This window comes from Cyprinus carpio, chromosome A13, assembly GCF_018340385.1.
Source record: "Cyprinus carpio isolate SPL01 chromosome A13, ASM1834038v1, whole genome shotgun sequence".
Lineage (NCBI taxonomy): Eukaryota > Metazoa > Chordata > Actinopteri > Cypriniformes > Cyprinidae > Cyprinus > Cyprinus carpio.
Window position 1 is genome coordinate 13,648,894 of NC_056584.1, and position 13,920 is coordinate 13,662,813.

Here is a 13,920-nt window from a genome sequence, read left to right on the forward strand (position 1 = left end):
GAAACATCTATTTTAAATTGGAATAATATTTCACAATATTACTGTACATTCATGCATCCTATTTGAATGGTGTGTATGACATGTCTTTAGAATTGGTTCTTCTGACAGTGATACCAAATCCTTGAGTCACAGGCTGCATTCCTGATGGATAGACTCATAAATCTCACTATCTGCGTCATGGCACAAGTTTAGAAAAGCTTTACTTATTTAGAGACGAAAGTGAGGAGAGTCACTTTCCTTGAGAGTGGGTCTCTCAGAGTCTGCTGAGTTCATGATGCAATGCTGAAATGCTGAAATAGTCTTAGTTTCACAAGCCCATGTGAAATTATCATTCATCAGCTATAAAAAAAAAAATAAATTAAGCAAAAATTTTAAAGCTTTGTAAACACTCTGAAATGTGTTCGTATTAGAAATATTAACAACAGTATCCATCATATATACCAGCTTAAGTCTTAAAGCTCTGAGACTGTGGTCACAGAAAATCCCAGCAATAGACTTGATGAGCTTGTTGACTCCTACAGTGGGGAAAATATTTATTTGATCCCCTGCTGATTTTGTAAGTTTGCCCGCTTACAAAAAATGAAGGGTCTGTAATTTTTATGGTAGGTTTACTTTAACGGATAGAGACGGATAAAGATTGATTAGCATTTCAGTGAGTGAAATAAGTATTTGATCCCCAAGCAAAACATGACTTAGTACTTGGTGCAGAAACCCTTGTTGGCAAGCACAGAGGTAAGAGGTTTTTGTAGTTGGTCACCAGGTTTGCACACATCTCAGGAGGGATTTTAGTCCACTCCTCTTTACAGATCCTCTCTAAATCCTTAAAGGGTCCCTATTATGCTCTTTTACAAAGTCTTGATTTTGTTTTGGGGGTGTACTAGAACAATCTCTCATACTAGGTTGTTTGAAAAACACATTATTTTTGACATTTTACATTATTACAACACCTCTCACCCCAGTCTGGCATGAACGGCTCGAATAGGTCCTGTATCAAATGAAGGCCCGCCTTCTGAAATACGAAATGTGCTGTGATTGGTTAGCAAGGGCCAGTGTGTGTTGTGATTGACAGCACTCGGCGCCTGGTCTGGAATTGTCATGCCCCTTACCATAGCCACCTGCTGTGAGCTTCAGTGTAAATATTGTGTCAAACTCAAATCATTTTGAGCGCAATTTAAACCCGGATGATTGTAACCACTCTAAGTTCATCTGTCTTGGGAAAGCTAGCGTGTCTCCAACATAGGGATAACAATCGTTGCCTTCTCTAGTGCAGCTCAACCAGGTCTTGTCCCATTCGTCGATATTTGTGATGTCACAAATCCTGGAAAATATGCTTTTAGTCCAAATGAGTCATTCATTGTAGTTTTTGAAAAGTGATTTCAGTTAAATAAAATATCTCCTATTGAATTGGACTTTGAACTCTCTTCGCAGAGACTGACTAGGCCACTCCATGACCTCCATGAATGTGCTTCTTCTTGAGCCACTCCTTTGTTGCCTTGGTGCTATGTTTTGGGTCATTGTAATCCTTGTAATCTATCTTCAGTGTTCTGGCTGAGGGAAGGAGGTTCTCGTCCAAGATTTTACAGTACATGGCCCCGTCCATTTGCCCCTCATTGAAAATCCCAACAATAGACCTGACTTCCTCAGTGATTAATACGCCAAAGTCTAGTGACAAACCCAGTCAGTCTGTCTCCTACTGATCCTGTGTTTACCATCATATGGAATGACAAATATGTACTGCACCAGAAGTCCATATCCATTATGTACTTGTTCAATTAGAGACAACATTCCTGTGTAGAAGATGTGCTTTGATAATAGCAAAGAATGCAAGGAAACTGTTGCGTATAAAGTTATACTTTCATTAATGGACACATAAGCCCCATTTGTTCATGTGTTTAAGTTGCACGGCACCTCACTCACATTGTATGCTATTTATATAACAGAAAAGTTGTAAATTTTCTTGAGTCAACTCCTGCACCTGTTTGGAAACTAGCACATGAAAATGAACAAACATTATTAACACACTGTTCCACTGACTAGCCTTAACAATCAGGGGAAAGGAATTAACATCCTAGGAAATACTGTGGTAAACATCTCTTGATCTTTATTATGGCTGTTTTGGAAAAGCAGCTAGAATCATGAGGCACATAAGCTAGAAAAACTTAAATACCATAAAAATACCATGTGATTTAATGTAAATGATTTATTTATAAAATTGGTATATAGAGGTTGGTAAAAGTGGTAGATGATTAGTGATAAATGCTTTCAGCACATTGTGGCATTGTGGCACATCACCAAAAAAATTTTAATTCTGTCATCATATAATCACCCTTATGTCATTACAAACCTGTATGATTTTATTTTACTTTTTTATTTTTGTTTTTTGCTTTGTTTTGTTTTGTTTTTTGACAGTATTTAAATTTCTGGATGACCTATGCCTTATAACTCTATCCCCGCCATTGAATAGTTATCTTGTCATTTAGAAGGCAACGCTTCCCCGCCATTGACGAGTTTTTACGGCTTTTTGTGTTTTCAATGTTATACACTCGGGGGCACTATTACACATCTTCTGAACGAGTACAAAAACTCCCTAACAAAAACACACGTGAAAAGGACACAAAAACTAGCGATCTCTCATGTAAACATGCATATTAAAAATAATGCGATCACCAGCGATAGACAGCATATAAATGAAAACTGCATAATGTTATGGAGTAAAATGATGATCCAGGAAGTGGTATATGGCTGTGCAAGCTTTGGAGGTGTTGATGGAAGCGATTTACTGGATTTATACTTTTTGATAATCGTACTGAATGTTATCCAGATGTAGTTTTTGATAAAAATTTGCTTTAAGCTAGAATAAAATGGAATTTTTTGTTTAAAAGTAGAGGCTTTGATCTTTATTTTGGTATATTGCATATTCAAATATTCATACAGCAATATATACTGTAGGCCATCAAATTTTAGTGAAAATCATCAAAATCGCTGGCAGTGGCTGGCAACTTTTTTCAAAAATGCTGGCGGGGAAAGAGTTAAGAATAAATTCATTGTACATAAAGTCCTACATACTGAAATTAGAACCTGTATACCCCGATGTGACAAATGCGACATGTACTACCAGATAATACGATGGAAAATTCTCAAGGAATACTGTTTCAGCATTATTACTTCATTTCCTTTAAAGTTAAATACCTTATATGAGAAATACTATTTCAGTTGGCATTTCAAACAACGTAAGGCTTTGAAACCATATCCTCAGTGACATACTGTCCACGTCACTTTCACCCACCATCTCTGTGGGTCATGTCAAGAATGTCAAGTACTCCGCTTAAATCTCACTTATAACAGTTCTGACTTTACTGTAGTGGTTGTTTGTGAGTCTGTTTCCTGTAAACTCAAGGGCCATTTACTAGTCATCCTCACAGTTAAGTATAAAAAGAATAATTTTTTTATTATGTTTACATGTTTTTTTTTTTATACCATACTACTTTAAGAACACTTCTTTTTGTGCTGTCAGATACAGTATACAAAGCGTCCTGTAGTTTATAATGCCAGCAACAGTGTTAATATAATACTTAATTGCATAATTTCACTTTCTTATCATCTCATTTCAACAGCTGCATCACACTAAGGTATTGTACTGGCTGTCACAAGTATTTAGATTAAGATGCGTGCCACTTCAGATAAGGCTTTCATGCATGCTTCCTGTTTGCTTATTCTTCTCATCTATGTCAAGTCTTGTGCAAAAGCCTCTTGGGATGCTGAGCTGGCTGTTTTTTAGAGAGAAGCAAAAAATGGGTTGCTTTGCACACGTAATAGTGGGTTGTTATGTCACTGGGTGTTCCTCAGGAAACAAAACTTCTAGAACATGATGCTGTATAAATAGAGCAATATTCTCACACAAAGCCTGTATTCATTCGCAAAGGTTATTCGTGATCCTCTTTACCCCAGTAACCAATGGGATGAACATGTTGCAGTCATATGTTGAACTTTTCTTCTGTTGGTCACAAGAGGGGGTCGTGGGTTGCTGGCACACATGCCTCTAAAGGGACAGTGGCAGGCTGGGATTGTGCAATAGTATTTGCAAACACCACTTGGCTTTTTTCTTCGGAGGTGTGCTGTCACGCTATTTTTACCGTCTGTGACGTTCACTTGGGGAAAAGCAACAGAAATAGCAGCCTAAAATTAGACGCCTCCAAACCATTCAAAATGAAAGAAGGGCTACAGGCCGCCCCAGCGAATGGCCCTCTCTTATCTGCCGTCAGAAGTTGCTGCCCGGCAATAACAGCTGCCCTCCTTATTGGCTGGATGCACACAGTGCTGGGTAGATTGCTTATAAATTGTAGTCTGTTACTGATTACAAATTACATGATGGAAATTGTAGTCAGCAGTGTTATCCATTACACATTTTAGATAATATAATACTACTTTTAATTACTTTTAGATTACTTTTGATCTAACTTGTTGATCACATAGATTTGAATAGGATTATTGTGTACCACATTATTTGTGGTGAAGTGCATTAAACTGGGGTTTATGAAGTAACTGCAGGGGGTTCGTAAATTTATGAAAAGCTAAATAATTAAATCATTAAAATCGAAATTTAAAGAAAAATAAATGATAGTAAAATAAAAATAATAAAAAATATCTGGACACTAAAAATAGAAATATTTCATTTGTTTACCTGCATCTCAGTGTGACCATTAACTGACATCAGACAACTGTATACATGCAAATGTGTTAGATTATAATATTAAAATATTATTTTATCTTAAAATAATACAGTATGTGAATATGTAATCATTACAGAAAGTGATTGTAATCTGATTAAAAGCATTTTAATATGTATATTATCGAATTACAAGTACTTAATTTTTGGAATCTGATTCTGTAATGAGATTACATATAATCAGTTACTACCCAGCACTGGATGCACGTTATGTGAACTTCCTTTGATGTATTGCCCTGTGATTTTATACAGCATGTTCGATCCAACACTCGTGATATTCTTAATATATGTATGTAAATCTATTTGTGTGTGTGTATATGTCTGCGTCTGTCCATGTAATTTGGCCTGCTTCCCACACCAGCTGGTTAATTGTCTCTGTGTCTGGCCGGCCAGTAATAAGAGAGACTCAATAGAAGACAAAAGAGAGCTTCGGTGAGAGACAACAGCTGATTGGTGGAAGCACTGACAGCCCCCTCCCAAAATGGGCGCCCTTGCTAATCCCACCCCTTGCTCCGAGTCGCTTGTTTTCCCCCCTAACTTGCATGCAGGCCAAAATACTTGCTTGCTTTTCCACGCTCGACTTCGTCCGGAGGACCTAAGAGTTTCAGAGCTTTGGACGCGGCAGACATTCACAAGCCTGACTGACTAATGCGCCTTCTCCCTTTCCAGCTGCCAGAGAGTCAAGCCTTTGGAGCTATCAATGACTTCTTTGTTTGGTTTGTTGCAGAGTGCCCCCTCTTTCAGCCCCTTGGAAACATCTTCTGACCTACAGCAATAGTAAGTTCATGTTCCTTTTTTCCCCTCACAAATGTTCCTCTTCACCATTTTTTGACACCCTTGTTGTATGTGGGTGTGTTTGTGTGTATGTCTTGTTCTCCAGCCATCTATTCTCAGGCAGAGCTGTCACGGGGCTCTGGAGATTTCCCTCGTTTCCTTTTACTGTTTCCTGAACGACCATTTGCAACACAAGCTGCATGTGTTTGTGTGATGTATATTTGCGTGCATGTGTGCGTGCGTTCATGTAGGGGGCTTGTTGGAGGAGAGGCCATGGATAGTGTGATGATTTGTTTTGTGCTGAAACTAGTGTCTGAAAATAAAGCCTGGCTTTCTTTTTAAGAGAGATAAGGGACCTTGTACATCCGCCCATTCTTTTAGCAGAAATCCCCCAATTCTTAATGTGCTGTGTGTGAAAGTGAAGTGTCATTTTTTTATTGACATCTACAAAAACGATTAATCTTAAAGAGGCAATAACACTCATGCAAATATTCAAATATTGGAGAATAGTACAAGCTAGAACAGGGCGGGATCAAAAAAATAGTGTAAATATAGAAGAAGAATTTTTTTTTTTAATTATTATTTTATTTATTTATTTTGCTTATTTATTTCTTAGTTCTTTATTCATTTTCTTTCTTTTTTTTTGGTATTATTTTGAAGGTTGAAGTTACAAAGTTCTCCAAATATTTTTATGTGCCTCTAGGTAGAACATTTTATTCTTAATGTGAATATTTGTTGGAAAAACATCTAAAGCATCCTCTAAAGCCTCCCCCAAACATACAATCAATTTAATTTCATGTAAGCATTCTTTAAAAATAACTGGGGATTTGAACAGTAAATACAGTATATTCATTATTAGTTAAAACAGTTTAACATTTTTCTTTGCTTACTTTGCCAAAACTGTAGCAGTAAAACATACAAATGAAGGAATGAATGAATGTTTTGTGGTACTTTCATTTCTTTTAAGAATCTCTGGCACATGGTTTTAGCCAAACAGTCTTCTCTCAGGTGTGTGGATCTTTTTGATGTTTGGATGTGGAGTTTATTGTTTTATCAAAAGCCACATGGTTCAGTTATAGACCAGGAGGCCAGCTAGTGTTCAGCCAAAACACTTAACCGAAAATATGCTCTCATGACTAAAGGAAGGTGTGCGAGACAAACTCTGTGTAAGTGTAACCCTGAGAGAAACATAGTTCTTCTTTATGGCTAACAGATCCTTGACATGGAGCCGAAAAGCATGAAAATACTTTACTAATGGTCAGATAAATCAGGTAAGACCATCTCCGCTCCAGCAGTTCTCTGGCAGCCTCTCAGGTTCCTGAGTTTGGAGCCAGTGGCGTCTGGAATGACGTGTGTTCACCTCACACTTTTCCAGCGGAAAGCACCCGATACATCCCTGGAGTGATGTCATTCATAGAGACTTTATTATATGTACACTATGATGGAATAATTCATAAAGCGGGAGTCACAAGAACAAGTGTCTTGTTCGCACACATAATTTTTGTTGAATAATGTGTATTTTATTGTTTCCAACTATGAAGAAGTAGGAAAGTATGCTGGGGCCCTTAGGATTTTATTGGCATGTTGAGTAGTAACTGTTAATATGATTATCTCCAAAACAGAGCTGTCGATGTGTAAGACCATTGTCTGTGCATTTAAAATCCTTGTCATGGTTAAAATGACCTCTCAAATCACTTAGCATGTCTCCCACGTGAGTCGATTGTTTTAACCCTGCTGATAAAAACTAATTAGAGTCTTCTTTGGACTGTCAGGCTGGTCTGGTTAAGGTTTTTGAGCACTTGTGAGCTGATCAGACTGTGAGACTAACTAGACCAATTTAAACCAAGTAAGATCATCAGACACTTTTGTATTTTGTTTGCAGAGAATAGTGTTAACAAGGCCTTACTGAACTCTGGACAGGCCGTTTTATTACTTTATTGCATACATCAAAGTGCCTTATTTGATAAGTAAGCATGATATACTTAAATTTTTCATATACAAACATGTAAAAATTATACAGAGTGACTACAGCTCATTATATGGGAAGACCGGACACAAGAGAAGTTATTAAAGGTGCGCATCCCTAAAAACTTCTGTATGGTTTCCTGTAAGCACATACTGAAGGTTTAAATGCTGAGGTTCTAACTGCTACATGTGGAAAGCTTCAAGCATGTTTTTTAAAGGATGCCACACAGGCCTCTGAGGAATGTTGTGATAAGGGCCAGAGCAGCTGGTGCTGTCTCATCTATATCAAAGAGCAAACACAGGCTGACTAAAAAGTTCTCAGACTGTTTTAAATTGTTTGGCGTACATTACAAGTAAATTTTAATTCATTACTTAATTTTTAAATCAAGAATTAATTCTTTTTAATTTCTTTTTTAATTAATAAAATATATATTTATTTTTAACGTTTATTAATATTTATTAATTTAAAGCATATAATAATGAAAAACTCTCAAAAAATGTCAAATATTATTTTTATTTTTTTTCAAAAGTATGAGCAGGTTAGTAAGTGCGCCAAAATAAATCTTGAATGTACAGGGTTCAAATATAATCCATGGCAAAGTATTTTTTAAATATTTTATAGTATTTTTATTTCTGTAGTCTAGCATATGTCTGCTTTTAAAAACAAGCATTTTCTTGTCATATACAGTAAACGTGGCACTAGCATTCTGTTTTATTCAGATCTGCCACAAGAATATGATGATTTATGTGAGTCACAGCTTTATATCTCTATTTGTGCCCAGCTCAGCCAGTAAAGCAGGCAACGGTGAATTGGAGAAAAAGGACAGCTTGTCTGTCAGTGGGCAGGCAGCTCCGGAATGTGATCGGCACATTTACAAGAGTGTCCTGGAGGGCGGCGACATCCCACTGCAGGGCCTGAGAACGCTTAACAAGTACCACCCCAATACTTCTTCTAAAGGTAAGTTTTATGTATGTTTATTGAGATTCAAAGGTTATTCAGGTTTAAAATGATTTTGATTTAAGGATTTATAATCAAAATCACACCACGTTATTTTAAAGCTGATCCATTTGTAGCCCCTTGAGCCCCTTTTCATCAGCATTTTCCACATTCCTTCCTTCCTTCACAATACCACACAAATAACACAGCTCATTTGTCTTTCTGTGTTTTGTTAAAGCTGGCCATTTTTCACAGTTGAAACATAACAGATGTCCAGTTTGACCTTTAGCCATTCTCTCCCCACCGGTCTGTTAGACAGAATGAGCTCATGAGGTTCGGCTCAGCTGGATGTTGTGGACCGAGAGGAAAGGGGATGGACGTAGAGATTAATAGGTGGATCTGACAATAGACACTCACCATGCAGAAGAGATAAACTTGCAGCATGTTCAGGGGTGGTCAAGTATGAGGGGTCAGCTGTCAGAGTGAGGTCATGAATGGAATGCTAGCACATTTGACCCGAGGATGGGCTGCTTGGGTCGGCAGGGGGCTTGAAAGGGTTGAAGATGATGACTGTATCCGTTAATAGTTAACACGACCCACATGTTTAGACAGGGGCTAAGATCTTTTTTTAACTCTTGTTTCTGTCCGCCTTGAATTTCCAAGACAACATGTTTTGAATACAGAACATACAATGCAGTCGTGTATCTTGTTGTTGAGTCATGTGTGACACTTCATAAAGATATGTTTCTAATTCATAACTGAGTATAAAGAAATGATTAAAGACAAAAAATGAATTACACATTGAAACTATTGAGCTGTGGTGAGTTGTGTAGTTTGAATCTGGCTTGCAACATTTCCCTGTCCCCCCCCTGCTTTTAAGTAATCAGTACTATCAGTTCCTCTCTGTTCCTGCTGCATTTTTGGCAATGTACAGTAAATATCTATTAACATTCTGCCTGTGATTCCTGTGGATAGTAGTTGTTAACTTCACAGCACACTTGAGGTTTCTTTGGTGAGAAATCCCAAGACTTGTGGAGCACTCAAGTAGCGCTTACATGAGTTAATGACCACATTAGGAGTAAATGCCTGTCTTGGAGTGGTTTGGGGGAGCCTGTGATATGTCAAAGAGAAAATCACATTGGCACATTTGGACAAACCTTGACAAAAGGAAACAAATGATGCATTTGGTTGGACTGAGGAACTTAATGGAAGTCAGAACAGAAGTAGAGTAAATGCTTAATAAATTTTAGATACCCTGTCTTTCAGTGTATGTCTCTAAAACAGTTTTTAAGCATTAAAGAGTTATTGTGCCAGTCACATGCATCATGTATTTCCAAGGGAGTCACATTCCTGCTGCAAGACATGTTCCAGTTGGCAGTTGTGTGTTATTTCAGTTCATTGGCAATTGTAAGTTAACAGAAATAATTACTTTTCTTTATTTTACTATACTAGCACTTATTTATGAAATTTAATCTCTGATAAACTGGAGCCTTTCTCAATGAATATTTTGGTTTTGTTTTGCAGTTTGCAAGAAGTCAAACTTCTAGTTGTTATATGATTTATTAATGCCTTTAACAGTTCCCCAGATTTACATTTGTTAAAATACAAATCTATCATGTTCTTCAAATCACATGTTCTTAGCAGTTTCGTTTTTTATTTTTTGTTTTTATATATATATATATATATATATATATATTAGTTGCCAAATTATGAAACTAGCTATTTAATGAATTTAATGAAGTGAATATTTAGTATCCACGCTTAATTGTCATAGACATTTTTTATAAGTACTAGATGTACTGCCATGATTTTTTTCCCAAAATTGTTAGGCGCAAAACCCACCCAACAGCGATTTCATTGGTCAACTCCATCATGCAGTCACCTGTCAAGATACGTTCAGACTTCATGGATTTAGAGTATAGAAAAATCACGGATGAATCCAATTTTGACAGTAATGCTCTCATCTATCAGTGTCCTACCGTATGGTAGGTTAGGGTTTTAGTATTTGTTTCAGTATTGCATAGACAGTCAGCCCTGTTATTGACATGACTATTGAAATCTTTAGAAGCAGCTATGGGGCAGGGTTTGCAATTTACTGGTTTGGGGAAAAAATCACGCAATGTACTAACCTCAGGCTTTACATAATTAAATTCAGAGTAGAACCTTCTTGAATGCCATAGATTGGTTGAACTGACAAAATACACTTTATTTTGAAAATTTATTCAGAAATGAATGTGACATTTCTTTCATTATTTGCCAGTTGTGTGGTACTATTTTGTCTTTGCCTTTTGCGAGTTTAATCTAATTCACTGTTTTTCTGTTACCCTGCATGCCTGCCAGTGGATTATAAAGGTGGGAATAGCTGTATGATTTCACCCTGCTCTTCTGTAAATACTCACTCAGTTCATGTCACTAATGCACTAGCTTTTCAATATAAGACTAAAAAGTCCTTGTCTGCTGCCAAAGCTTGCATCCCTCAAATCCTTCCCTCTAAGTTTAAGCCCAAGCTATCGCCCTCTACCGATGAGAGCCTGGAAAGACGAACCGAGTCGACACAACAGCGGCCTAAGGCACACAGCTGTGAGGATTTGCTTCAGGAGGCTTGTGGCTCACGCAATGGAGATAGGACATACACCGATCACAGGTTAAATTCAGCTTGCAAGGGCAATGGTTCACCAGAGAGCAGGAACCTGCATAAAAATGGACCCGTTGTGGGATCTGTGACGAGCACAGCCGAGTTCTCCACCCTCTATCGGAACATGCACAACATTCAGAGGCCGAGCTCCCTGGGCTCCAGCCCCCACGGTAGTGTCCATTGCCTGGCTTCTTTTTTTGAGAAGCCGGGGGACGACATTACCCTGGGGAGGACTGAGATCATCCCCCGGGATGCTGTCATGTTTCGGGTGATGGAGTTTGAGCGTATCATTCAGCGTTCAAACTCTGCGCCCACTCGTTCTGCCTCGATGCCCATACTACCTAGTAACCCAAGTCCTTCCCACAGCCCTGTACCGACCTGCTTCCTCCAGTCTGCTCTGTCAGCTGAGACTCTAGTCTTGCCAGGGCCTGGAAATGCTGAGGACTGTCCAGCCAATACAGAGGCCCAGACCCCCAAAGAGGAAGCTTCTGTATTGTACGAGTGCCCGAACACCTCAAGAACTGACTACTTTTTGGATCTAAATGAGGGCAAATCAGAAGAGAAAAACAGTTGCTTTCATGATCCTGCCAAAGAGACGCCCTCCGGCGGTACCTCAGAGCCCACAGTTCACCATCACCACGATCACTTTCCTTTTCACACCAAACAGAGCAAGTGTAAAGGCACCTGCCCGGCTTCCTACACACGTTTCACCACAATCCTCAGACACGAGCGCCAACAGGCCAACACCCAGCAGCAGGAGAAGAAGTGCACTCCCCCTAGGAACTTGCTTCTGATGGGACCAGCCCCTTTCTCCTTAAGGAGGTCCCTACACAGTCAACAGGCCAAAAAGACTTGTGCTCTCTCTGCCATGAAGCCCATGACCGGAGATCTCATCTCGGCCAAGTTGAAGCCTTTGATTCCCCAGCGCCTGTCCTCTTTGGAGGTTCTGGAGAGGCTCAGTAATGGAGAGAGTTCTCCCTGTGAGGGGTGCAACTCAGATGACCTCATGGATGTGGAGGGCTCAGAAGCCAGTAAAGATCACTCTGAAGGTGGCTATAATGAGAGTGTCATGAGTGTCAGATTGTCCACACTCATGTTCGGGCATGACTATGTCTGTGATCACTCATCTTCCTCCAACCTTTCTTTCTCCTGTCTGCTCCTCTGTCATCACCGAGTGACTTTACTTTTTCCATTTCTGCCGTGTGCCAACTTTGTGTGGTTTGTAACCAGACTGGCATATTATCCATTTCTGCTGTGTAGTGTAAAAGTGTGTCATGTCACTTTTTTTTTTATTTCCTTGACTCTCACTTTTTTTTCGTTATCTTTTTTAATATATTGTCCAGAATTAGCAACAAACCAAGACCAGACTTTAAAAAATAGTTTTTCCAAAGGGATTTAAAAACATTCTTCAATAAAGTTTAAGCTAAGTTTTTTATTTTTTAGCAAAAATGTATTTGAAATGTATCAGACAAAATAACAAAGGTACATGAAGGTACTTAAGTTGTTTTGTAAGCAAATGATCTATGCATCCCATGAAACACTGAGCATTTTGTAATCAAATCATAAACAGTAGTATAACATACAACTTTGACTTGACTATATTTTAGGTTTATTGTAAAACATTCTAAATAATAATTAAAGTTAATGTTCTCTATGAGCAAAATGAATTGAATTTTTACTTGTGTAAAATGACTGTTGCACTCATAATTCTGGCACTGGATTCACCCACTTGTCATTTAGCTTCTTGTCAGCTTGAGAAAAATATTCAGGCCTCCCATGTTATTCTTGAACAGATGCAGTATGTACATTCAACAGGCGTTTAACAGTGTTTCTTACCCATAGAAATTGCATCTTACTGCAAAGCCTTGTAAATTACAGCTTCACATATTTGATCTGAAATAAAAAAAGTAAAATTCCACAAAATGGTGTAACCCAAACTTGAGTCTGTTTTTACTCTGTGTAAGCGTCTGGACCATTTATTTATTTAATTTTTAATTACATGTTTGTGTCTTAAGTTTTGATTGTCAAAACTGCATTATACATATTACACCAGTCATTTTTGAAAAGAATGTCTGAATGTTGTGCATTTTTACCATTTTTTTTTTTCTTGATGCATGCATCCTTTTATTTTGACAGACCATGGCTTATGCTTATCCTGCAGATCTCAAAATACGTAGATGTATAAACTATTTTGTAATTTTAAACTGTAAGATGTGTAAGCCATTGTAAGTTCATGCAATTTAGCTATGTATTTTATTTACCTTTTTTTTTGTGTTCTCTCCAGAGTGTCTTTATCATTCCCGTTGACTCTTTCAAAGCTCTGTATAAATGGACATTTCAAAGATTTGAAGTAATGCTTGAGCCAAGACTGATTTGAATTATGGCACTTACTCTTTCTTTGTGTAATTTTGTTTATCATGGCGACAGAAAGTGAATCCTGTGGTTTTTCAAACAGAATCCGATTCCTCACATCCATTAAGCCAAGCAGATCATGGAGAAAACTCAGACGAGGCAATCCGGAAACGCTACGGAGATAAAGAGGTGCCATTTGTTTTGACATTATCTTCACACCACAAACAAATCATTTTCCTAATCAGTATCTTTGTTGGTTTCCATGAACAACATGTAAACATCCTTAAAACAAGATTATTTTGTTTGTGAAGAAAAATTGATAGTATGACTTGTTTTAAAGAGTATATCTTGAATTAAGTAGAATTTCCTGCCCCACTGACAAAATTATTGAGGTTTGATCATAAAAAGGTAAAAAGAAACTGATTCAAAATATGTTCTCTAAAAAAAAAAAACTAATTTTACACAGTTTTATATATGTATCTTTTAAGTGTGCATTAAGGGTGATATTTTTACCTGGAAAATATGAGAAAA

The 13,920-nt window shown here is 37.8% G+C and overlaps 1 protein-coding gene across 9 annotated transcripts in view; it reads left to right on the forward strand.

Moving 5' to 3' along the window:
- The window catches only part of LOC109094255 (sorbin and SH3 domain-containing protein 1-like), a 50,062-nt gene that overhangs the window by 26,488 nt on the left and 9,654 nt on the right, over nt 1–13,920 (forward strand). For 5 of the 9 annotated variants that reach the window (XM_042768875.1, XM_042768874.1, XM_042768873.1 and 2 more), the window contains exons 14-18: nt 3,615–3,629; nt 5,454–5,503; nt 8,248–8,423; nt 10,743–12,086; nt 13,493–13,578. In XM_042768875.1, the coding sequence (XP_042624809.1) occupies nt 3,615–3,629; nt 5,454–5,503; nt 8,248–8,423; nt 10,743–12,086; nt 13,493–13,578 (1,671 nt within the window). The remainder of the gene's footprint in view (nt 1–3,614; nt 3,630–5,453; nt 5,504–8,247; nt 8,424–10,742; nt 12,087–13,492; nt 13,579–13,920) is intronic. The other 4 variants (XM_042768876.1, XM_042768877.1, XM_042768880.1 and 1 more) reach the window with 3 other exon arrangements.